A 25,171-nucleotide genomic window follows, 5' to 3' on the forward strand; every position below is an offset into this window, starting at 1 on the left:
AACCATTTATTACTTGAATCAAACACTTGCTTTCACAAGATGTTAGTTGAAGCAATTTCAATGTATTGGATTTTTTAGTGTCAGAGAGACAGTGTTTGTTCTTCAGTAGTAATGGGTTTATTTTCTGTCAGGATGCCTCCTGATTAATGCATGTGCTGGATAAAAGAAGAGTTTCCATGGAGAGGGAAAAGCAAAGAGTGGGAGGTCAGGCTATGAATTGGCATTGAGTTGTTGTAGGGGCTACAAAGGACAACAGGGATGATTGGAGGTGTATGGGATTACTGCCATGGGAGGTGGGCAGTTTAGCATAGACTGACATAAGAGGTATGTGGTGTAGGTACAGGGGCAATGGTTGGCATGGAGAGTCAGATGAGAGCAGTTGGGATATTTTATGCTTTAGTCTTTATTTATAAAGGGTGAACTCACTGCTGGAGGTCTGAGGCAGACTTTCTGCCTAACCTGCCTCAGGAACTGACACTACTCCCAAACTATCCAATCACCCCCTTTCCTGGACCAAAAACCAGAAGTGTGGTGAGCCATTTATAAAGGTTGATTTTGAAAAGGATTTGAAGATTTCTCCTGACTCTGCGGCCGATTTGAGAAGGAAAATCAGGATCTTAACTTAAAACGTATGACTGTTAACAGCCAAGTTTTGATACGTCTTTCCTTAGTTTACTGATTTTAAAAAGGAATATATATATTATTTATTGCCCAAATAATCCTTTGTATTTTGTGTGTACAAAGCTACTGCATATTCAGTTAAAAAGGTTGTCGGAAGTATAAGTCCTTGATAGCGATGCGATGGTAGCTTCAAAAAGTGCAGGCTTTAGCTAAAATAGAGTACACTGCACATTAAAAGATCCAACTGTTCACTTTCCTGTAGTATTTTGCAATGTTACCCTTAATTAAAAGGGATGGGTGTATTGTAACTTGGTATTTTACTTTTGCTGGTACGTGCTTAGTCACTCATGAGCTAGTTGTTTAAAAAAAGGTAAGCCCGTGAGTACTGTCCACACGCAACCACTTGTGTGTGCACTGTCATATGCTATATTGATACCCTTAGTGGGAAAATCCTTTTAATTAGTGTGTACAACTATCTTACAATTCAGTTCATATCCCATGAGAGCATTTGATTACCATGGATTTTATCGCAGGACTTGGTGCAGCTCCAGCCATAGTCTGGAATTTGTTAGTCTAATGGGGTGCAAAGTCTATTGATTGTGGTCTCCAGGGTAATAACCAAATAGAACAGGAGCAACAAGTCAATAACATTGTTGTTTCTACAAACTCTATTCACTTGTAGTGTTGGATTATTTTACAATGCAGAGCATAGCCAATAGAAAATCCGCATGTCTGATATGCTATACACAAAGTTGTGTGTGGGGATTTTTAAAAAAAACTTTTAAGATTGACTGGAAAGACAACAAAAGAATTGAAATCAAAGGATTATGAAATTGAAGTGAGGTAAAGCAGCGTAGTGGACTCTAGAATCAAAAAATTAAACTATGAAACATATTGCCAATAAAGTCTGAGCATTTGCCTATCACGAGGAAAGACTGATGCTGTACAAAAGGAAATAATAAGGCACTACTTATGATTGGGTATGTCTGCTTTTAATCTTCCAACTCTTCTGAAATGGTGGATTTGTATGTGACAAATGACGTTAGATATTATTACTTGTGCCATTTGTCATGGCTTGACTTTTCACATGAACTGTGCATTTGTTCTATGCTGATTTCTATTGTAGGCAGTGGTGCCCAAATATTTCCTGTGAACAAACACGGGCAACAAATTGGGTCCAATTCTGGATTGTTTAGATGTGCTAGAGAACTAATGTTATGACTCCACAGGGGAAACCATTTGAGTCCGTCCCATCTATCGCCCCAAATAACTTTTGTCATGCTTCTCGAGAGGAAAAGGAAGAATCATCTTGGATTGATCCTGCACACCCTCTGACAGGCGTATATTGGGGAAAAAGATTGCAGTTCCATCCTGTCCAGGGGTGTGGAAAGAGATTAAATAGGAAAAGTGGAAAAATTATTAGGAAATAACTTGAGGAAAAATGAATACGAAGGAATCAAGATATATAAGTTATGAATGTGCATTTTTTAACTTTAAAAAAATTACAAAGATTCCCCTTACGCAGTTGAGAGACCAATTCTTATCAATTACCAATCTTTTTTAGTTAAAAATCACACAATACCAGGTTATAGTCCAATAGGTTTATATGGAAGCACTAGCTTTCAGAGTGCTGCTCCTTCAGGTGGTTGTGGAGCATAATATCGTAAGACACAGAATTTATAGCAAAAGTGTACAGTGTGATGTTATTGAAATTATATGTTGAAAAAGACTTGGATTGTTTGCTAAGTCTCTCATCTTATGGAATGAAATGTTGGTTTCAGTTCTTTCATATGTAAATTGCAGAACATTTAAAAGTTACATTCTCAAGTGAACTTTAACAGTTGATGTCATGTCGGCCCGGATAATGTATTGATGGTGTCAGGTGCCCTGTGTGAGGCTGTCTGTGCCCCAATGTTCAGACTGGTTCTAATCTAGGGAAGTGATTTACAGAATCTTACATGGATTCATGCAGTTTTTGAGCAGAATAAAATGTAATTCTGTATGTACATATTCACCCCACAAACCTATGTGCGTATGTGTGCATGTGGATGTGGGGTGGTGGGAGGGTGGGGAGGCAGGGGCTATGAGTGTCTGTGAGAGTGTGTGTGTTGTATGTGTGTGAGTGTAAAGGGGTATAGGTCTGTGAGAGGATGCATGAGTGAGTGTGGGAGTGTACATGTGAGTGTATGAGAGAGGGCCTGTTGGAGTGTGTGTGTGTGTGTGTGTTCTCGTCTGTCTGTGTGTCTAATGTGCAATGGGGTCACCTGCAGTGTGACATAAACCCGAGGTCCTGGTTGAGGACATCCCCATGGTACCAAACTTGGCTATCAGCCTCTGCTCGGCCACTTTTCGTTGTTGCCTCTACCGAAGTCCGCCTTGGAGGACGGTCACCCAAAGGCCCGAGGTCGAATGTCCTGGACCACTGAAGTGTTCTCCAACTGGGAGGGAACTCTCCTGTTTGTTGATTGTTGAATAGTGTCCATCCATCCATTGCCATAGCCTCTGCTTGGTCTCGCCAATGTATCACACCTCAGGGCATCCTTGCCTGCAGTGTGTGAGATAGACAACATTGGCTGAGTGGCATGAGTACCTGCCACGTGCATGGTGGGTGGTGTCCCCACGCGTAATGGAGGTATCTGTGTCAATATTCTGACACATCTTTCAGCATCTACTGTGACAAGGTTGTGTGGTGTTTTATTTTTATTAATATCCTTTTTATTTAAATTTCAATAGAACTCTGAATATTCAAATGATGTAGGTGGAGCTGACAACCACAGGCTCCTGGCTGACAGCAGCCTGTTTCAGTATGGCAACACATACATAACACACGCACACATACACACACACACACATATATAGACACACGCATACGCACCCACCCACCCATCCCAATAGTCTCAGCTGAAGGCAGAGATTAACTATACAATAAAATAAGTTTAGTTTTATGTGCATGAACAGCAGACTTCATTATCACATCTAGTGAATGCTCAAATTCCTATAACTTTGTTTGAATGTTAACAAGAAAAAAAATGTCCTTCTGAATAGACTTCATTTGCAATTTTGTAGATTAGGAAGGTTTTCGGTTGATTGTATATATAAAAATATAAGAAACAAAAGCCAGTATTGCTATTTGAAATGGGTGTTTGTGCTGTGTTTAAATATTAGAAGCTAAAGCAAATATTTTTGAGAATTGCATAAAAACTATAATACAAATGAATGTATAGACTATATGGTTTTTTTGTAGTATTGCATAAATTTTTTTAAAAACCCTATTAACTCCATGGTTCAATGTTTCATTATATAAAATGCAAGTGGAATGCCCAAGTCAACTGTGAAATGTGAAAAATATTCTACCTTAAATGCCATCCATTATTGCTTTGTCATTTTTGGTTGCCAAGTCTCAGTTACAAGTGAAATAAGTAATGCATTGTGTAGTCCTCGCTGGATGTTCATGTATGTTAATGCTGGAATTCATAATTAGCCAAAGGCAACCATTTAGGCCGCCTCAGTGCCACCAAAGAAAACTAGCTGGTCCTTTAGCTCATGACTTTGCAGGCCTTCCCAGTGCACAAATTGGCTATTTATGTAAGAACAGTGGTTACAAATCCAGAACAGGTTCATACTTTATGAAACAACCTTCCTGAAAGCTTCAAAGTTAATGTATCCACATAAGTTCTGCTACCCTGTTAGTAGATGTTACAATAAAAAACTAAATGTATTTTTACTGCCATTTTACATTCCTTCAAATACAAGAAAATAACCACAAAACAAAGGCCCAGAAGTTAATGAGAAATCTAGCCAAATGAATCAAAGTATTCTATTTAAGGAACAAGCTCTTAAATACTATTCCTGCAGAGAGTTTTCTCTCTGTTAACACCATGAGTTGGCAGATGAGGTTATCATATGGCAAGTTAGATGCGGGGCAGATTAATTTCAAAACAGATTCCTCTATCACTTGTAGGATTCTTATTAAATTAGTAGTGTGTTTTCAATGTTTTCTCCATGTGCCCTGGACAGCGACTGGGCATCCAATGCTGTATGGTACGTCCCCTCAGCCCTGCCCCAAATTCAAGAATTCTTTCTTCTAACACTTCAGATATTGAATAAAATTATTCAAAGACGGATTTGTCCTGGAAGTTAGATACGTCATTGTATTAAAAGTAACTTTTTTTTAGAGCTTATATTTTTCCATTCAAGGTTCTAACCTGACTATACCACTTCGTTAGGTTAAAACAGCATGGAATGTAGCCATTTTGACCATTTTTACCACCACTTTCAGCATATATCCAACTAATCTGTTTGCATGGGTATGTCACAGTTGACTTGATCATTTCCAAACTAGTGAGGCAATCCGCCAGGCATCTGGGTTGTGTTACCGTCATTTGACTCCTCGTTTTGCATGTGTCTGTGTTGGCATATACTTGAGCTACAGTCCGATCTCTCCTGTTGTCACTGTGTATCTCATACAAAAAGCCAAGTCCCTTAGATAAGATGCCAAAGGCAGGCAGTGCCCATAGATTCATCCATCACCAGAAATTAACGGTATGAAGCTAGTCAAAAAGGAAAATAAAGGGTAATGACCAGGGGTAAATTTAAAATTTTAATTCCGATTCAGTTAATATGAACTGCAGAGATTACAACAGAATCAGATATGGAGCTTTCCTTGATGTGAACTGGAGGCCATGAAGATAGATGCTGAGGCTCCAGAGATTAAATTAGCAGTGATAGACAGACGACTTCACAATATTTAATCAGTGTTAGCCTCATAACAACCATATGGCCTGTGGAAAATTGGATCCACTCAAAACGTCAATTCCTTCAAATTTATAATATTTTGATCTAAGATTTCCCCAATTAACAAATATGCTAACCCAAAGTAAAACTGTGCATGCTTTAAAAATGAACAAAGTTCCAGATTTTCATTTCTGTTTTCCTGAGTTAATTGATGTGCAGCAAAGACCTGAATTTACAAAGTGATCACTGTTTCTGTGCAAGGAAAGGGAAAGGCCAGAGTTTCCAGTGGATAATGAATAAGAACAGGTTTGGACTATGCAATGGTGCCCTTTATTGTTTAAAAGTCTGTGGAAACTTTGAACAGTTCCGACATAAAAAACAATCAGTTGTACAAGCTGAGGGCAGTTACACTCCTGTGTAACTACTTCATGCCTTCAAACAATGTGGGAAAATATCAGTCCCAAAGTTATGTAGAAAGTTGTGGTATATAGCACATAACTTGAGAGTGGTTTTCCTACAATTGAACCATTTCATATACCAGACTAAGTCACTCATTGTATCACCCAGCTCTTAATTTCTGGGGTTGAGCCTCACTTAAAGATTTATTTTTAAAATATGAGGATATTTGTACTGGCTCCAATGCAGACTTTTTTTTATCTATTAAGTTAAATGCCAAAATAGGTTCCTTCCTCAAAAATGACATTCTAAATCCTCTAGGCACCAGAGAACTGCTGTGGCAAAACTTGTTTCCTGATCCTTTGAGAGGCTTTTTGCAAGTGCCCTGACAATACCCTTCACGTGAGGGAAAGAAACAGCATATGAGCTGAAACACTTTAACAAGCAGCCTTCCATAATCTTCCAGAGTAGAAACATTGGTTCGGTTCCCTAGTGACCCTTCCCTTTAATTTTTTTAGCAAGTGCTTTGCTAAAGCCATGATTTCATACCACATTAAAATGCGAATTGGGGAAGTCTTCTTAAGCATGTGATTCCACATCCTCAGAAAAAGTGTCTTGTAAATTCAATGTTATAAGGCACAGAGGTTGTGCCGTGCATATCTTCTTTAGCTGTTTGGTGATTATTGGGTACGCACAGATAGAACAATACCATGTTTCATGAGATGCTGCCCTGGTGTTTAATGATTAATTTCATATTTTCTACCACCTCAGACATTCCATCCCAATAGTAACTTTTGAGACCATTCATTCATTATCACCATTGGCAAAAGAGAAATACTGTCTCCAGTAGTGCTTAGCATGCTGAAGTAATCAGTTAGTGATCCTGTCATTTCCCTATTGCTTATATGACCAATCCGCAGATGGAAAGCTAACATATGACAGTTAAAGAATGGAGTGGATGCAAAAATGGACAAAATGTATAAATAATGCAGGAGTGGGGAATTCGACCCTAACTGTGAACAAGCATGGGTGTGGGTGGGTTCAAACTGAAAAGTAGAAAAATGAAACATTAAAAAAAATTGGTGCCTGAGAAACTCAAATTAATTTAGAGGAAATGTTAACTGCCAAAATGGATTTATTATAATGCGTAATCATGTCATCCTGTGTTATAATGTTCCCAGCTGTGTGTGTTTAAGTATCAGTAACAGTGAAGACTGTTCTCAGAATGTATATAACTCCATTAAATATAAAGGTAACTTTAGATCAGATCATATCTTCTGCCAAATGTGCTTGTTAAACTCCCCTCCCATCTGTTCCCTACTCACTTGGGTAGAGAATACAATAAAACAAATATTGACTGTAGTTATCAACTAATGAATGCAGAGTTACTGCCCAAAGTACAGAATGAATCTTTGGAATTCACCATTGACCTCAATTTTCAACTCTTGAGCACATCTCTAAGTCAAAGAGTTTCATGATGTACAAAAGTAGCCAGTACTTGTAGATTATTAAAAAATTCTCTGTAGAACAATAAAATCACGGAATAGTCATAAAAAAAGCTCTTCAACTCCATAGTTTGCACTGATGTGAAGTGGCTTTGCCTTTGCATTAACCCAAACTATATAGTGTGCTTTGGATTTAAAGTTCTCAGATTTAAGTTAGGAAGTAGATTGGCTCCAGTTTGGTTGGCACCGAGAACTGCAACTACACAAGTGACAGTTCAAAAAGTGTACAGGCAGCCAGTTGGTTAGGAACTTTTTAAAACTTTATTTCTAATCTTTTTAATGTTAACAAAGGACCAACTGTTCTATGAGCATGTTAACATTAAAATTCAACTGGCAGTCAGATGTTGGCCGCAGAGCTGTACATATTTGTGCTTGCATCCAAGCACTGAGCTCTATTTTATTTATCAAAGATCAGTGTGATCCCAGCAATTTAACCCATGTCAGGCAGCACCATGTGGCAATACTACTAGTAGTATTTCAGTAATGGTATCCAAAAAGACGATTGATGCCTGCATTTGAACAGTAAAATAGTAATCTCATCTTGGCACTCATACTCTTACCACTGGAATATATGATTAACTATGTCACAGGGCTGTAAAAAATGTGGTTCTCTGGAAAAGCGATTTCATTATTTGTTCCGATTTCCCAGAATTGGTCTCCTGTGTACAATTCCTTTCACAGCTTTTGCCTTCAGGCAATAGAACAGGATTGGTCATTTCTCTAATCCTTGAGGACAATATTTAAGATCACTTGCCCTCAACAGTATTTTTCTTAGTTTGTAGGAAAATGCCTCTGTAACCTGAAAGGGTATTTGAATAATCTAATTCAACAAAACCTAGTATGAGTATCAAATTTGGTACAACTGTTGAACAGATGCTGCAGTCACAGTGGATGTTGTGTATCTGCAGAAGCCACAAATATGAATTACAGCTGAAATGGTAAAACAAATAGTCAGACTGTTACGTGATAGCGTGATGTATTGGTGAATTAGAGCACAGCAAATCTTTGCACAGTAGCATGACATGCACCTTTGCCAGCAGTGCACGTCTTTGCTGAATTCTTGAGCTCCACTATCAGGAAGGGTCACAAAGTACTGCAGAATTATGACCCCTAATGAGATTTCAATACTTAGAAAACAATAAAAATTTATGAACTGCATAGTTTCAGGGTGTAGTTGCATGGTTATTGTTACGCCCTTTCAGCAAACGATCCAGCTGTTCTACGAGACAGCACAATTTTATTCTTAAGAACCTAGAAGACTGCATATGAAGTGTGCCAAATATTTTCATATTTAACCTCGTGGATTATTCCATTCATCATGCTGTATACCAGTTCTCACTTACTTTGTCACACTTTCCACCACATACTTAACTGTAACTAATTCAATCATTATCTAATTTCCTTTGAAGTCATTGATGTTACTGCATGATGACTTGTTTGCTGTATCCCTGTTTACTTAGTTATTGGCCCTCTCTCATCTTTGTATGTTTCCATTGTTTCCCCCTTCTTGGTATACATGTCTTGCAAGGGTTAAATGAACCAACAATGTTTTAGTGTAGCAGACTGACTCACTAAGTTTGAGCAAAACAAATCTCTTGGGATTTCCTGGGTACGCCCTCATGAAATGTTTACAGAATTTTGGACCTGTTGTATGCACTTCATTAAATGACGGGGGATTGGATAAAGGGACATGGCACAAAGTGTAGGTGCGGTGCAACAAGTTAGTGAGACAAATATGCAGGTGAAATGTTACTTCCTGTTTGGCTGATGCCCTGTAAATTGTTCCATGAAAAGCAGTCTTTTGGCATATCATCCAGTGTTGAATCAGGCAAAATTTAGAAGTATTGCAAGAAAGAAAGTAAATTTGTGTTTCCTTTTTTTTAAACACAGTGTCAGCAAATAATGCCTATACTGTAAGGTTCAAAAACAGGCTTGAAAATGGCTTAGATTCTATGCTCCATTAATCTGAGTTTCTCAAGTGCAAAGAGAGCACTTAATTCAATTCTGCTGGAAGCTGATGGAAAATTGCCCTTGACTTCAGTGATATTTGTTGCAATATTTTAAGAGAACTTCAGCCCTTGGTTTTGACTTGTTAGACCAGAAAAATAGTTAGCAGAAAATTGGGCTCAATGGGAAAATGGCCGTATAGGCTGAAATCCCAGTTCCTGCAGTAGCATTGAACCTGTAGTCATGCCATTAGCCAGATGGAGAAAGTACTCTATTATTCTGTTTTACTCTCTCCCTACTTCCCTCCTCTTCTTTGCCTCTCATGTCACATTTATTAATTAGGCTTATCAAAATTGGTACTAATCTGAATATTTTCCAGTACTTTATTTAAAAGGGTTTTGTTCCTTTACAAATACATGCATCAGCTGCAACAATGCAGGAATCAAAGTGCTGATGTGGCAACGCATATGTTACAGTAATATTATAATATGCACTATTTCTATTCAAGTCAATGCATGTTATTTCCAAGGCCATGGTATCTAGAGGAGTCATTGTATTTCAAGTATCCATCACTTAGAGTCATAGTCATACAGATGTACAGCATGGAAACAGACCCTTCAGTCCAACTCGTCCTTGCTGACCAGATATCCCAACGCAATCTAGTCCCACCTGCCAGCACCCGGCCCATATCCCTCCGAACCCTTCCTATTCATATACCCATCCAAATGCATCTTAAATGTTGCAATTGTACCAACCTCCACCACTTCCTCTGGCAGCTCATTCCATACATGTACCACCGTCTGTGAGAAAAAGTTGCCCCTTAGGTCACTTTTATATCTTTCCCCGCTCACCCTATGCCCTCTAGTTCTGGACTCCCTGACCCCAGGGAAAAAACTTTGCCTATTTTGTGAACCTGTATAAGGTTACCCCTCAGCCTCTGACGCTCCAGGGAAAACAGCCCCAGCCTGTTCAGCCTCTCCCTATAGCTCAAATCCTCCAACCCTGGCAACATCGTTGTAAATCTTCTCTGAATCCTATCAAGTTTCACAACATCTTTCCGATAGGAAGGAGACCAGAATTGTACGCAATATTCCAACAGTCCGATATGAAGGAGACCAGAATTGCACACAATATTCCAACAGTGGCCTAACTAATGTCCTGTACAGCTGCAGCATGACCTCCCAACTCCTGTACTCAATACTCTGACTAATAAAGGAAAGCATAACAAATGCCTTCTTCACTAGCCTATCTACCTGCGACTTCACGTTCAAGGAGCTATGAACCTGCACTCTAAGGTCTCTTTGTTCAGCAACACTCCCTAGGACCTTACCATTAAGTGTATAAGTCCTTAATGTATTTACTTTTTGAGATAAGCTGACAAAAACTGTTTCTGCCTTCTTGGTAGAATTTAAAAATGCTTCTACACTTTCGAAAGGAAAAGTAGATATGTTATTTTGTTTGATGGTTTTGAAATGCAACTCATTTGAAAAAGAATTATTGTTTTAACTAATTTGCCATTTTATGCAGGTCAAAGACGGACTCTTTGAATAGATCAGAATTCCTCAAAAAGAGAGGACCAGGAGAGAAGATTATAGAAAAGAGTTTCACATATGGTTTTATATGTAAGATTAAAGGAGAATAGGATGCATAAAGAAACAGCTGTATTTCTAACTTTTTTTAAAAGTAGAAAATTGCTTCAATTTACTGAAATACTTTAAGTAGATTGTGGAGCAATTTTCAAAATCAAGGTCCTGGAATAAACGTTTGCATGTTTGAGAAGCAGGAATGGTCAGTTTGGCTGTAGCCATCATCTGACTCTGTCTATCATTTTGAATGATGTGGAGGTGCTGCTGTTGGACTGGGTTGGACAAAGTGAAAAATCACATGACACCAGGTTATGGTCCAACAGGTTAAATTAAAACACTAGTTTTCGGAGTGCTGATCCTTCATTTTGAAGCATTATGGGAAGACAAATATGACCAGTGTAAATGCTGTAAATCTAAGATGAAAATAAATGATGCTGTAAATAATTAACAGGTCAGGCAACATCCATGGAGAGTGAAAATGTTTATAAATGGCAAGTATGACCAGCATTTCTTGGTTTTGTGCCCCAATATTACCCCTGATAATTTGGTTTTGCAAATTAGAAAATACTTAGGAGCAAAACTGCACCTTGGAATAGCTTCTTTCCATTTTGTATGCTCTTTTGAGAGGAAAGATCAATTAGAACAAAGGTACAAGTGTTGTTGCTTAGTGCAAACCTTTCTGACTTTCTAAATGCCAATGATATATTAGTTCAAAAATAACTAATCAGTCAAAAAGTTCATTGGAACATTGACTGCACACATGACTCCTATTAGTTCAGTGAGTAAATATACGGTAATGAAGACAACCGGTTGTGATCTCTAGACTGATCTGAAATAAGTTGCCATGAACAGCACCATCCATAGGAATGAACTTTACTTCATTGGGTTGGTTAAGGGATAATAGCTAAGAACACCAATATTCTCTGATAGGAAATGCTTGATCTGATATTCTACACATGCTCACTACATTAAGAACAGTCAAGCCAAAGGGCTGTGATTCACAATCCAGCATCTTCAGATATCTCTCAAATGCAGTAGGCTCATGGAAAGAGTCAAACACCATGGACTTGCTGTAGAAGTTCAGCAGATCTAGTAGCACCTATGGAAAGAAAGCAGAGTTAATTATTTGAGGCTAATGACCTTTCTTCAAAACCTCAGAGGATGTCAGGGGTCGATTTGGATGAGCAAACCAAGATGTGTTGTATAAGATTTTGTGTTCTTGTTAAGTAAGGGCAAGTTCATTACTGTACGAGGTAGACCAGGAATAGACAAACTCTACTCAAATGCAAGTGAGCTCACTCTATTAAGCAACACCATCACTTATGTTCACCTATATTGCAATTATGTTGCTGTTTCAAACTTTTTCAATGATGTATGTATGAGAAGAACCTTGAATACAGTTTTGTTAAAACATAGATTTGTTAAATATAACCATTAGTAATATTCATTTCATCTGATTCTTGTCTGTCGAATTTGGTAATCTCATCTGTAACATGAATAATGCACAACAGATTGCTATAGCAACTCTGGCTTAGGGATGGTTCCAGTAGCCAAGTATCTCATCCATAACTGTTGCACTTCTCCTGGAAATGTTGTAGACAGGAATATGTCCAGTTTGGCAAAAATAAAACAAAGAAGTGTGGGTGCTAGAGATCTGAAACAATCAAAACCAGCAATTGCTGGAGAAACTCCGCAAGTCGGCCAGCCTCTGTGGAGAGAAAGCAGAGTTAACATTTTGAGTCCAGTGACCTTTCTTTGGAAAGTTCTCCAGATTGTTTTGTTTCAGAACTAGTTTGGCTAGATGGTGATGCTCTTGATGACTGAGTAGTTTCTAACAGTCACTGTTGAGGCTCGTAGTTGAACAATGACTATTTTGCAAAACAGAGGAAGGCAACTGCAATGTGGGACAGATTTCCTACTCCTATACTAAACTCTCAAACTTGATTGAGTTTTTTGAGGAAGTAACCAATAAGATTGACGAGGGCAGAATTATACACATTGTTTACATGGACTTTAGTAAAGCCTTTAACAAGGTTCTGCATTTTGCGCTGATTAGAAAAGTTAGATCACATGGTATTCGAGGTGAGTTGCCAGTTGGATACAAAATTGGCTTTTCGGCAGGAGACAGGGAGTGATGGGGGAGGGTTGTTTTGGACCAGAGGCCTGTGACCAGAGGTGCTTCACAGGAGTCTGTCCTGGGTCCACTTTGTTTGTCATCTAAATCATTTATATAAATAACAATGTAGAAGACCCATAGTTAGTGAGCTTGCTGATGACACCAAACTTGGTGGTATAGTGGACAGTGAAGAAGGTTACCTAAGATTACAGAGAGATTTGGATCAATTGGCTGAAGGGTGGCAGATAGAGTTTAATTCGGATAAATGCAAGGTGTGGCATTTTAGTAAAACAAATATGACAGGACTTATAAAATTAAAGGTAAGGCCTTGGATAGTGATGTAGAACAGAGAGAGACCTAGGGGCTCAGGTGCATAATTCTTTGAAGTTTGCGTCACTTATAGATTCGGTGGATAAGAAGGTGTTTAGCATGCGTGCTTCATTGCTCAGACCTTTGAGTGTAGGAATTGGGACATCATGTTGAGGTTGTATAAGACGTTGATGAGGCCTCTTCTGGAATACTGTGTCCAGTTGTAGGCACCCTGTTATAGGAAGGATATTATTGAGCTGAAAAGAGTTCAGAAGCAAGTTGCCAAATTATAGTCAGGAATGGAGGGTTAGAGTCATAAGAAGTGTCTGGAGAGGATGGGACTTTTTTCACTGGAGCATAGGAGGTTGAGGGTGATCTTATACAGGTTTATAAAATCATGAGGGGTATAGCTGAGGTGAATGACGTGTCGATTTTCCCTATGGTGGGTGATTTCAAGACTAGGGGGCAAATTTTAAGGTGAGACATATGTGGAGCAATTTTTTTGTACAGAGTAGTTAATGTGTGGAATGAACTTCCAGAGGAAGTGGTGGATACGATGGCAGCTATAACATTTAGAAGACATTTTAAATAAGTACATGAACAAGAAATGTTTGGGGGGATATGGACCAAGCACAGGCAAGTGGGACTAGTTTAGTTTGGGAGTATGGTAGGCATGGTCTGGTAGGACCGAAGGGTCTGTTTCTGTGCTGCATGACTATGACAGTATTGAAAGATGTGGGAAAAATCAATACTGTAGAAGGAAAAAATGGGTTATTGAATATTTCTATCAATTCTGTTAATATAATTGTCAAAGTATAATTCACTGTAGTCTGTGTTGTTGGCCTTAAGTTGCAGGCAGACAGCATTGCTGTGGCTGTAGTTAGCCCCAGTTATTTACACCTGTGAAAAATAGTGCATATGTACTGCAGAGGGCACATTCTGATTATTGTTCTGAGATTCAGGTCTAGACAGAGCAGAAACCTTTGTATCGTCTGAGTAAACGCTGGGGAGATGCTGGGTTTACAGATCCAGCCAATCAGCATTGTGGCCATAAAAGCCACCCACTCGTCAGGTGCTGGGAGACTGCAGCTGCAAAATTTGCTGGAGGCAACTGCTGAAGTTCCCAGAAAATGCAGAGAACAGTTCTTAGCAAGATGTTTGTGTGTAAAGTGCCTTTCCACAAAAGGTCCCAATTGTTCCACTGATGCCTGAGCAGATTATTAGCTGCAAAACCTGAAATATTTATGAAAGTTCGCTTTAAAAAATGTTTTGAAGCCCCTTTTTTCTTGTATTTTGTAATGCTGCTGAATTTTTATTTTTTGTGTGTAATACATCATTTTCAATGCATTTGATCTGTAACAGACTAGAAAAAAGATGGAGTTTATATGTTTAAAGTTGACATTTTGATCCTTATCACTGGTGCTGCAGCACGAGAGGTATGACATGTATTGGTACAATAGGAGTGCAAAAAAAATACTGTTTTTAGGGGAAACATAAAAAAGTCACATTCAAATACAATATTTCAATGTTTAAAAAGCTCAGTCAATAAACATTGGTTTGTTCCAATAATACTGCTGTATTAAACTTGATTCAGTAAGGCAGCAATCCCTCTATTTTGCCTGCTCACATGGGCACACCTGAAGCACATCACAGCCATGTCAGTCAGAATTTTTTTCTTTCTTTGCACCACCTGTGAAAAATTGGATGAGGCAGCACAGATTCTTTGACCTAAGTGGATCTACCAAATTCAATACTATTATTTCCCTCCTCTCTCAGATCCAAATTTGAGAGATTTTAGCACCATCAAAATTTTTATCCCAGCAAGGTCTCTAGCAGCAGGCTAAAAAGATTACTACACTAAGAACTCTCAGTGTATTTTCAATTTTACAAATCTCTAAATTACATGGATGTTTTTCTGTGCCAATAGATTAGAAAAGGAAACAGAACTCAGTTCTGCAACATAAGCATTGCGAAATGACAGCAAAAGCTGTATGCTCTTTATCTGCTTTGGAGACTCAGTTAGGTTACATTAAAAAGGCAATAATTTCCCACTGAGGGTAAGCCAGGTCTGGCCACAAATACATCCTTTTGATTTGTGTGTCGAAATTTGCTCTTAAAGGAAATCAGGTGTCCTCTTAACAAGTTAAATCACATTTGTCACATCAACATAGCTGAATTTATCTCTGTTTAAAGCAACTGATTTATTATCTGTTTAAGTATAAATTTTGCAATGTGTAAACACTGTTTAATCTCCCTCATCCCGGACCTCAGCCCACCCAGTCCATTCTCCACCAGCTTCCTAGTAGGAAATTCTTTTAAAACTGTCAAGGATCAGTTCTCTAAATGAGTCTCACTGGTCTATCAAAATTGTCAGGTTAAACTGTTATTGGGTAGTTTTGATCCCACTTTACTGTGATTTTATATGCTTTATTATAGTTACAAAAATTTCCACTTCTCTCACAATTCTTCAGTTGTGATTAGTGTCACTGGCCTTGAGCAATTTCATATCTGAAGCCATTGTCGCCCCCTTCTTCCCACTCCCCAGTGAATGAAAAGGCACAGTTCAAGTCTTTCAGTAAATAGTCTGTACTTTATCTCAGAAAGCTCAGAGTAAAATAACCAACTAAGGACAATAAAGTCAGCACACCTTGCTGTTTCTCTGTCATAGTTTGGCAGCCACAATATTGCTGCATGGAATCAATTTAGATATAAAGCTTCTTTGCAAAACATACTTAAAAAGTTTCTCTTTTAGGTCTGCTCATCTCATTTTCTCTATTGCAGCATTTGCAGACAGCTTTAAATTAGAAAGCTGCAGATAAACATCAAGAACAATGATTTAGCTGTATCAGGGGTCTAAAGGAATAAGAACCATGAAGACATGGTTTGTGCTGCAATGTGAGTCAACAATAAATTGCAACTTTTAAAATAAAGTAAAAATTATGAATTGTAAATGATGACTTCTTGATTCAAGGATTTCAAATGTGGGCCATTCTGAGTAAGTTGCTGAGTAAAGCCAATTGTGTGCAGCCAAACTGAGCAATGTTTATTTCCACAAGAAAGTATTTCATTATGCCAGTAATTTAGGGAATGAAATTCCTGTTTGACTATCTTTGTGAGATATGTCTTGGGTCTCCCTCTTAACCCTTGAACTCTCTCACCTTTTATTAAGATATGCACTTGGAGGAATGATGGCTTTTGTTTTGAAATACCCAGTTTGTTTCCATGTATAGGGAAATTCTGATACAATATTTAGGATATTTCTAGAATAGAAATGCTTGTAATTTATGCAGCCACATGTTGTATTTATGCCTTATGCCAATGTCCATTGATGAGCATAATGCTTTCTATTTAGACATCCAATAGCATCTGCTTTAGGTAGATCTCATCTGCAGTCTATAACTCAAATTCTTGCTGATAATTCCATCAGCAAAGCAACAAGATTTCTCCTTAACAATGAGAGTTGAGGACTGGGAAATAAGCAGTGGAGTGACTGTCAAGGGGGCTGAATTAAAAGTGGGTGAATTCAATGTTAAATTAGATACAGAAGAGAGAGAAAGAAACATTGGATTGTGAGAGTAATAGAAATTACAGAGGAAAGCTAAGGGGAAAAAGTAAACATTTTTTAATTTTATATTTTTAAGCTCTCCAAAAACAATTTGCAGACTAAAGGAATAAGATTCTTTATTTTTATAATAGCTTTCCAAGTGATTGGTGACCATTAACAATTATCAAACGATTAAAAGTGTATTTCCACTACTGATCATGAGATTGAACTATCTGTGACGGGTTTTGTTTGTATCTATCACACAGCTGCAGCAATTTTGAGATATTAAGTACACATCAGTGTGGGGGAAGGGAGCCAAAGTGATGGTGTCCCTGTCTCTGGCTCAGAACAATCATGTTCAAGTCCTGTTTGCTCCAGAGATATCTAATAATGTTTCTGAACAGGTTGATTAGAAAATACCTACACATCAGTGGTGAAACAGTGAAACATTGTTCCCATCGTCAGCTCTGTAAAAACAATGCAACTTGGACAGCATCTTTTGGGTACTCAGATTTAACAATGCAGTTGCTCCTCGTCTGAAGTTACAGTACAATTATGTTAAATAATGCTGAACTCCATTAGTTTGAGTAAGATCCAAATATATTTCCCTTTTTAATTAATCATAAGTTGCCAGCTCATCTGTGCCACCCCATCACCATAGTAATGTAGAATCTTTCAATCTTTCAAATATTATAAAAGTACGTTTTGGGATGAATTTATAAGGCATTTCTAATCCATGGAATAACATTCTGTATGTTGATGGCAGCAGCACAACAGAAGCCCTAAACGCAAACAAAGGGCAGCCATGACCAGGTACTAGAACAAGTGAACGCAAGAAATGTACTGAGTGGAAGAGTCATGGCATCTAACACTGATCTGATTTGCAATGTGCCATTTTGTACCTCATTACTCTGTTAACTGATTCCCAGCCAAACATTTTAGCTGCATAAGGGGCCCGTCACCAGTGTTATTTAAATTGCTAAGCATCCAAACTCTTAAGTGTGGTGGTTTTGTTACATTTGCAGAGTTAACAAAACTGCTCTGAGGTGTTATTGGAGGAGTGTTGTGAACTTTTTTTTCATTTCAAGACTGACACTAAATCATGACAAGAAGATCAAAGGCATTGTTTTGACTCTAGGAGAAACCCTCCTTAAGTTGTGACCCCTCTTATGGTGGTGAGGGGGGACACGATAACAAAATCAAAAATATGGGCAACAGTAAGCCATTTGGTCACTCAGGCCTGTATCACCATGCAATAAGGTTATAGCTGATCTGAATTGTTACCTTAACACAGGGTTCCTCTTTCCTTCCTGTGCCCAAATCTTTAGTTTTCATCCAGTTATGTGTCCAGGTTGATGATGGTCAGCTGTGCCTCCACAACCTTTACTATCATAATACCACAACCCTTAGCATCAAGCATTGAGAAGACTCCTTTAGGGAAGAAGAGGCAGGTAGGGGATATTCGGGAGCCATTTGCTCAGGTTCAGCTGCCCATGAGTAAGCACAAATGTTCTTCTTTCCATAAGATGTCATCCCAATGTCTCAACTCTTCAGTTGCTCCAAAGTACCCTACTTTTCAATCCATTTCTGTGCATCAACATAGCGTTCACTCAGTCAAAACATTGAAATGAATGTTATTCCATAGCAACAACACTAGAATAATTTAAACAAAACACTGAACAAATAATTTTTGTGTATTCCCTTAGTGTTTCTCCTCTGTGTGACTTTGAGTGTCACTGTGTGACGCTGCTCTAGTGTCTGCACTGTAAATCATGAAGGACTGTTGGCATTCATTGGTTAAGACTTTGGTGGATTACCTCAAATAGCAAGGCACTGAAAAAGCCCAGTTTCAAATTGTACCTCAAGCTGGGTGGCAGCATTCTGGTCTGGCAAGAACCAGCCAAGAGCATTGGCAGAGTGGCCCTTTATGAGGTCTTTTGAAGCATTGCTGTCAAGGCCTCAGGACTAGAATCCAGACATTAACTTCCTCCCATACCCTGCAGAGCAAGTGATTCAACACATGCTGAGGAAACTTTGTGCCTTTCCATCTACAGAATGAATTAACCTCCTCGTGACAAACCAGAAAACCTAAAAGCCTTCTCTGTTCACTGTTTCACCACTTCCTGTGCTTTTGTTTCTCTCCAAGTCTTCCTCAGAAAATCTGCAGAACCTTTAATGCATTGAGTGCAATTTTCCTTTTAAGAGGACAAGCTGCCTTTGACAGATATAATTGAAATACCATGGTAGGTGGGCACACTGTTGAGCTCATTTTAGACTGTGGAGTCAGCCAGCAATGTGTTCCATGCCAATCAGCAACCTGAAATGGTTTGGATGAGGATCAGTACAGTTTTTATATGCTGCCTGTTTCAATGATGATGGGTCATCATCAACTGGCCATCTTCCTTCCCTCCTCACGGACAGAACCCTTTTCTGAAAAAAAAAGAGAAGTGTATGGTTGTCGCCAGCAGGTGACCATCTTGACCAATTCCATTTTTGAGGTGTACAAGAGACTATTACCATTTTTACTTTGCTGCAGTCCCCACCCACCACTACCCCGACCCCTGCCTGTGAAATAACAATTCTTTGTTCAATGCACTTTCTCAAATTCAGATACATCTGAAGCACAAATTCATGCCCAATTTCTTCGGAAACAAATAACATATTGAGTTCTCCAGTTTACAGACTGCGCCTTGCCCTTTTGTGGAGGACATTTATTAAAAGTACACTTCATTCTACCTGCCTGTGAGAGTAGATTTTACAGACTTTTACCAAAGCTTCTGCAGTGAATTATTTCTGTGGTGGATTAGCAAGTTTGTATCAAGTGCTGAGTGCTCCTTTGATATTGGCATACCAGGTTAATCAAACCAGTTGTGAATATATGGATTTGCCTTGTCATTTTTCTTTCTGCTCGCCTGCAAAATGTTCTGAAGATTTTGTTGATTTATTCTGGCAAAAAAATTGATTTCTATTATATCAACCATCCATGGCCTTGAACTGAACTGATGATACAGAGGAATGCAAAGCATAAGCTATCTATGAGGAAAGGCTTGTTGCCTATAGAGCATCCCAAAGAAGCAATAGTGAAAATATTAATATAATATAAGGAAAAATAGCAAAATATGAAGTCTACAGTTAATTAAACCTTTGTCATCTCCTTTATCTATTCATTGTTACAATTCTGACGACTTCAAGTCTCTTTAAAAATCTATACTAAATGGTTTAACTACAAGGCTACCAGCATTTAGATGGTCCTTGAAGAACAGTGAAGAAAAGTGAATGAAATAGTTTAATGGAAAATGAATGAAAAATTTGATGATGTGATCTTTCTATTAATAGCTCAATGTGAAGCCTCCATTTTGTTTTCTTAATTTATTGTCTACAGATAGCATTTTCACCATGTCGGGCGGCACAGTGGCTGAGGTGGTTAGCTGAGGTGCGTTTCAGCACCAGGGACCCAGGTTTGATTCCACCCTTGGGTGATTGCACAAACTCCACACAGACATTCTCCCACTGTCTGCATGGGTTCCCTCCGGAAGCTCCAGTTTTCTCCCATAGTCCAAAGATGTGCAGGATGGGTAGATTAGCCGTGCTAAAATTGCCCATTGTGTCTAGGGATGTGTAGGCTAGGTGGATTGGCCTTGGGAAATATAGGTATGCAGCGATAGGGTAGATAGTGTGGGTCTGAGTGGGATGCTCTTCAGAGGATCAGTGTGGACGTGATGGACCGAATGATCTGCTTCCACACTGTGGGGATTCTATGATACAGTATTTAATTATCACAACTTTAAAATATTATCAGTTAATATGATGCAAGGTAAAGCAGACTTATTTTCTCTGTGCTCAGATTTTTATATAGACCTCTTTTTAAAAAAAGATGAAAATGTATCTTTTATTATTATAATAAAATGTCTAATAATCTGCTGAGTGTTAACCTTAATTATGTTTATGGAATACTTTTAGTGTAATTATTATAGCATATTTTGTATTCTGCAACCTTAAGACAAAAGTAGATATGCTAAATCAGAAGGAGGATGACAGTGAATAAAAACACCAATCAAAAATATAGAAAGACTGAGTTCATAGAAAATATTTACATCTCGTAAGACATTATTGTTCCTTGAGTCATCTTAATGCAAACTTTAATGTTTAATGAATTGGTATCATTCTTTTCATTACCTAAAATACCAAATGAAAGAAAATGCCACTGATAACCTGTATATCCTTCATCAAATGTATCTATTTACAGTACTCACCTGCTGTAACTAAGGTAACAAAATAATCTTGGTTATCTTTCCGAATCATATCTGCACACTGTTTTTCAAAACATATATGTTATGATAGTTCCAGAATTCCCTTGTTCAGAAGCAAAAGTATTCATATTTAGGTTTTGTATACAAGACAGTAGCCTCGTAAGGAAATAGTTATGTCCAGGGGAGGTTTTTGTGCAGTTTGATGCACTTTAAAGCTGCATGTGTAAGCTAGTAACAGGGAAACTGAAGCTTTAATGGAGCAATGCTTCCTCTGTTTTCGTTCTTTTCAACTTATGGTTTGGTTCTAGGAATCCTTTTCTTGAAAACATTGACAGTACACCAGGTCTGCAGGCAGGTTTCATTATGCTGAAAGCTAAGAGCATTTACACATTTCCTTTGTTGTTTCTGTGGTCTGGGCACTGGCTAGCATTGGGGGTTGCTGAAGGTTTCTCTGTTGATCCTTGCTGGCAGCAGTCGTCAGATAGCAAGATGGATCCAGCCCTTGCAGTGAGTGATGAATGGCTACAGAGGTGGTCATTCATCTCCTGCTTAGAATGTGGACAAAAACTAAAGCAGTTTTGCGGAAGACATGTCAGCAAATGTGATAATTTTGTAACCTGTCAGTAGGACAGAGAGCAGCCCCTTTGGAGTGTCGGGAGGAGAGCATTACTGATTTGACAAGTATCATTTGCAATCAGCTCCACGTTTCACTTGTTTAGTGAAAAGTTATGCCTTCCACATATTTTTTTATTTGCTTCATTTGTAAATATAAGATATTAAGAACTAAAAGCAGAAAATGCAAGAAATGCACAACAGGTTTATCAGCATGAGTAAAGAGAAAAGACAGATTAATATGCAAGGTGTGTAGATCTTTGATCAAAACTATTTTGCCAAAGGTTTCCACACCTGAAACATTAACCTGACTTGAATCTTTTCAAATGATGGTCCAGACCTGCTGTGTATTTCCAGCATCATCTGGTTTTATTAGAGAATTTCAGCATGTGCAAATTTTTCCTTCTTTTCTATCTCTACTGGGTATTTAAGAATTTGACATCCATATAATCGACAATAATTGGATACTTGGTATCTTTGTGTACTTCATTTTATAAGAAGTGCAATGTACTAGTGGCTGTGTGTTTCGTCTGTTTGTTTAATGTTCACTTTGAAAGTAATTTTCAAATCAGGAGCTCGCTGTGTTCAGCAAACAGCAGGAATTAAATCCAATATGTGTATTTTCATGTAGAAATGTAAAGGTATAAACGTGCTGCTATTTGATACCCCAAGCTTCAATACTATTCAGTAGTTACATCTACATGAGCACCTTCAGTCTGCATATTATGACATCTTTGATCACTAGAGTTAGCTGAATAAAGATTTTATGTGTTGCAAATTCTAATGTTTTTACTTCTTTTCTTGTTTCCTTCCTCCTGTCCCCCTTCTAAATTCCCTGTCTAGGATCATCCAGAACCGGATCCTCATGTTTATCCTGGGTGCCATCATTCTTCTCACCATTGTGCTGGCCATTTATTTTGCTGTCACAGGCCACTGATACGTCTCTATTCTTCTGTGATTAATAACGACAAACTGCTTGTTCAGTGTAATTAGGACAAATTGGTCACATGAATCATCTTCTTGCACTGACAGATTCTTCTCTACTGTGCATCGACACCAGTGCAAGCCAGGCAAAAATGTTTTTTTGTAGCATTGTTTGCTTATTTCCTTTTGTTGTTGAGAAGGTGACTTTAGTGAAACTGGGATTGTGAGGAGTTACTGCATGTTCAGTACTAGTAGAAGGAAAGTAGAATCATTTCAAGTCCTGTTGTGATGGGATTGTATGTTGGTGTGCTCCAGACCTTTGTGTATGTGTGTACAATCTGTCAACAGCTTGCAGGTTATATCTACAGAGGATAAATGATGGGTAACTGTGGTTAACTAAAAAATAAAACATAGAATGACGCCCTGACATGCACAATTCCCAAGTCCAAAGAACAAGTAGATTGCTTAATTCCTGACGTCATATTGATTTAGAATTTAAGTATACACCTAATTAATGATTGTGACACTCCCTCTCCCACAAATGCATCATGTAACATTATGGAAAATGCAGTCAAATATTTAAAATAAAATTGGAAATAAATCACTAACCTTCAGGTCTTTCTTGCAGTAATAAAATGCAATATAATTAAAAGATGCTAAATTGCAATTAAAATATTGAAATATAAATCAACATTCAAAGCGTTGCTACTACAATTTTAAATGCTTCATATAAAGACAAAAAACCCAGAGCATGCCTGACGTCAGTTCATAGCTACACGATGAAGAGCATTTGAAATTCTGTTTAAGGCAGGCTGAATTGTCTTATTTTGGAACTGGCTTGGTGGGGGGCTTTCTTTGCTTTTGCTTCAGAGCTGAGAGCTTCAAAGGCTGAAATTAATAGTGAACAAAATTGTGCAGATCTGACCATCCCATGTGGGTAGAACCCATTGAGGTTATCATTATCTTAAATTCCACCAATTCGACAAACCTCATCAGATAATGACCTCTATATTTTTTATTACCATGGCAGCACAGATTGTCAACCCCACAGAAAAAAAAATTGCATTCTTCACAATACTTTTTTTTTCTCTCCATTTTTTTAAAACCTGTCAGATCATTTCAGTATTTCAAACCTGAAGAAAACAGCCTGCCTGGAAATGTATTTGAAGTTGTAATAGTGTCAAAAAGTCACGGTTGACTGACAGATGTCAGTCCCAGTGGACCTCATTAAATCATAAAAACTTGACAAGAAAATAATTGTGCATCAGCAACAACCTGGCTGCTGTTTAAACATTTTATTTTGTTTCATTATTAGGATCAACTATTTTGTTCATTAAGAAATTGCATTAAACAACAGTTTTGTGGCTAATGATCTGTTCTGGGTTTATGTCTGTTTTCTTTAAACATCAGCTGCGTCATGTGGTTTCTTTGCAGTCGTGCTATCATCTGGCAGAGATCCACCACTCAGAGCTGCGGGTGCCATTGGAATATAAAATGGATTATTCATTACCAACCTCCTTGTGACTTATTTGGTTTCATGTAGTGGTTGAGGGTTTCACTGTCTTCTGCGGAGAAGATGAAAACTTGTCAAAAATAGGTTATATCTTATTCTCGGGGCAACAAAATCAGTGGGTACACACATGCTTCAATGTTTAATGAATGCAGATTTTAACCCCTTTACATGACTTTGACTGTGAGCTCTGCATCGACAAAGAAACCTCACTTTAAGAAAGAACTGGTAGTTAATTGGCAATCTGGAAGTGTGTCATGATTTATAAATTACTGCTAACTTTAGGTTATATTTTCTAATAATGAGATATATCAAAAAATCCATACATATTTATACACTTACATTTCCACACGTATTAAAAAAAAGCAGGCTTAATTATGTGTGAATTTTGGCATTATTGTAATGACCGTTTGCAGTTGAACATTTTCTGGGCATTTATTTATTCAATCGATTTTGTACAAAGAGCTATGGAATCTGTCTTTATGTTTGCTTTCTCTTTGGTGTTCCACATTAGATGTATGGAATGTGTACTTTATTTAATATATCAATTACAGTGTTACATTCCAAAAAAATGAAGTGTTTGTGTCACCTTTTTTCCTACTTTATACTGAGTGATCACATTTCAAAGCCTGCACTGTACTATACCTTAAGTGTTTTTTTCTTCAAATTCAAGGATTTTGATAACCCAAGTGGATATATGCTGTCTATTGATTTTTTTTTACAATGACTCCTGGATAACCTATTTTCTCATTCATTTTTAAAGTGAACTCGTGAGATTTTAAAGCAATTCTGCCCAGACTCTGAAAATCAAAATCCCTCTTTGACCCCTGAAATTCTAATCCCAGCATAGATCACAGTTGTTGAATATTATCTTTTTACAAAGCTAGTAAAACAAAAACGTCCAAATCACTAGATACACTAGGTCATGACTATGGCTTTAATTAGTAATGCAAAGGATCATTCTTTATTATTTAAATACATCAAAAATGATACTGTCTTTATTTATTTATATTTAGTTACAGCATTTCAGACTGTTCAAAACTTGTTATGAATTTAGATATATATGATTATCCAACCCACAATAACTTGTGCATTCTTATAAATAACTGTATGGCTG

General features: G+C 37.9%; 1 protein-coding gene across 1 annotated transcript in view; it reads left to right on the forward strand.

The window, feature by feature from the left end:
* Positions 1 to 24,516, forward strand: part of vti1a (vesicle transport through interaction with t-SNAREs 1A) — a 304,045-nt gene extending 279,529 nt beyond the window's left edge. The window contains exon 9 of the mRNA XM_043713163.1: positions 22,464 to 24,516. Coding sequence (XP_043569098.1) covers positions 22,464 to 22,557 — 94 coding nt within the window. The 3' untranslated portion in view covers positions 22,558 to 24,516. The remainder of the gene's footprint in view (positions 1 to 22,463) is intronic.
* Positions 24,517 to 25,171: the final 655 nt, after the last annotated feature.

The sequence above is a fragment of the Chiloscyllium plagiosum genome, chromosome 22 (assembly GCF_004010195.1).
Source record: "Chiloscyllium plagiosum isolate BGI_BamShark_2017 chromosome 22, ASM401019v2, whole genome shotgun sequence".
Taxonomy (NCBI): Eukaryota; Metazoa; Chordata; class Chondrichthyes; order Orectolobiformes; family Hemiscylliidae; genus Chiloscyllium; species Chiloscyllium plagiosum.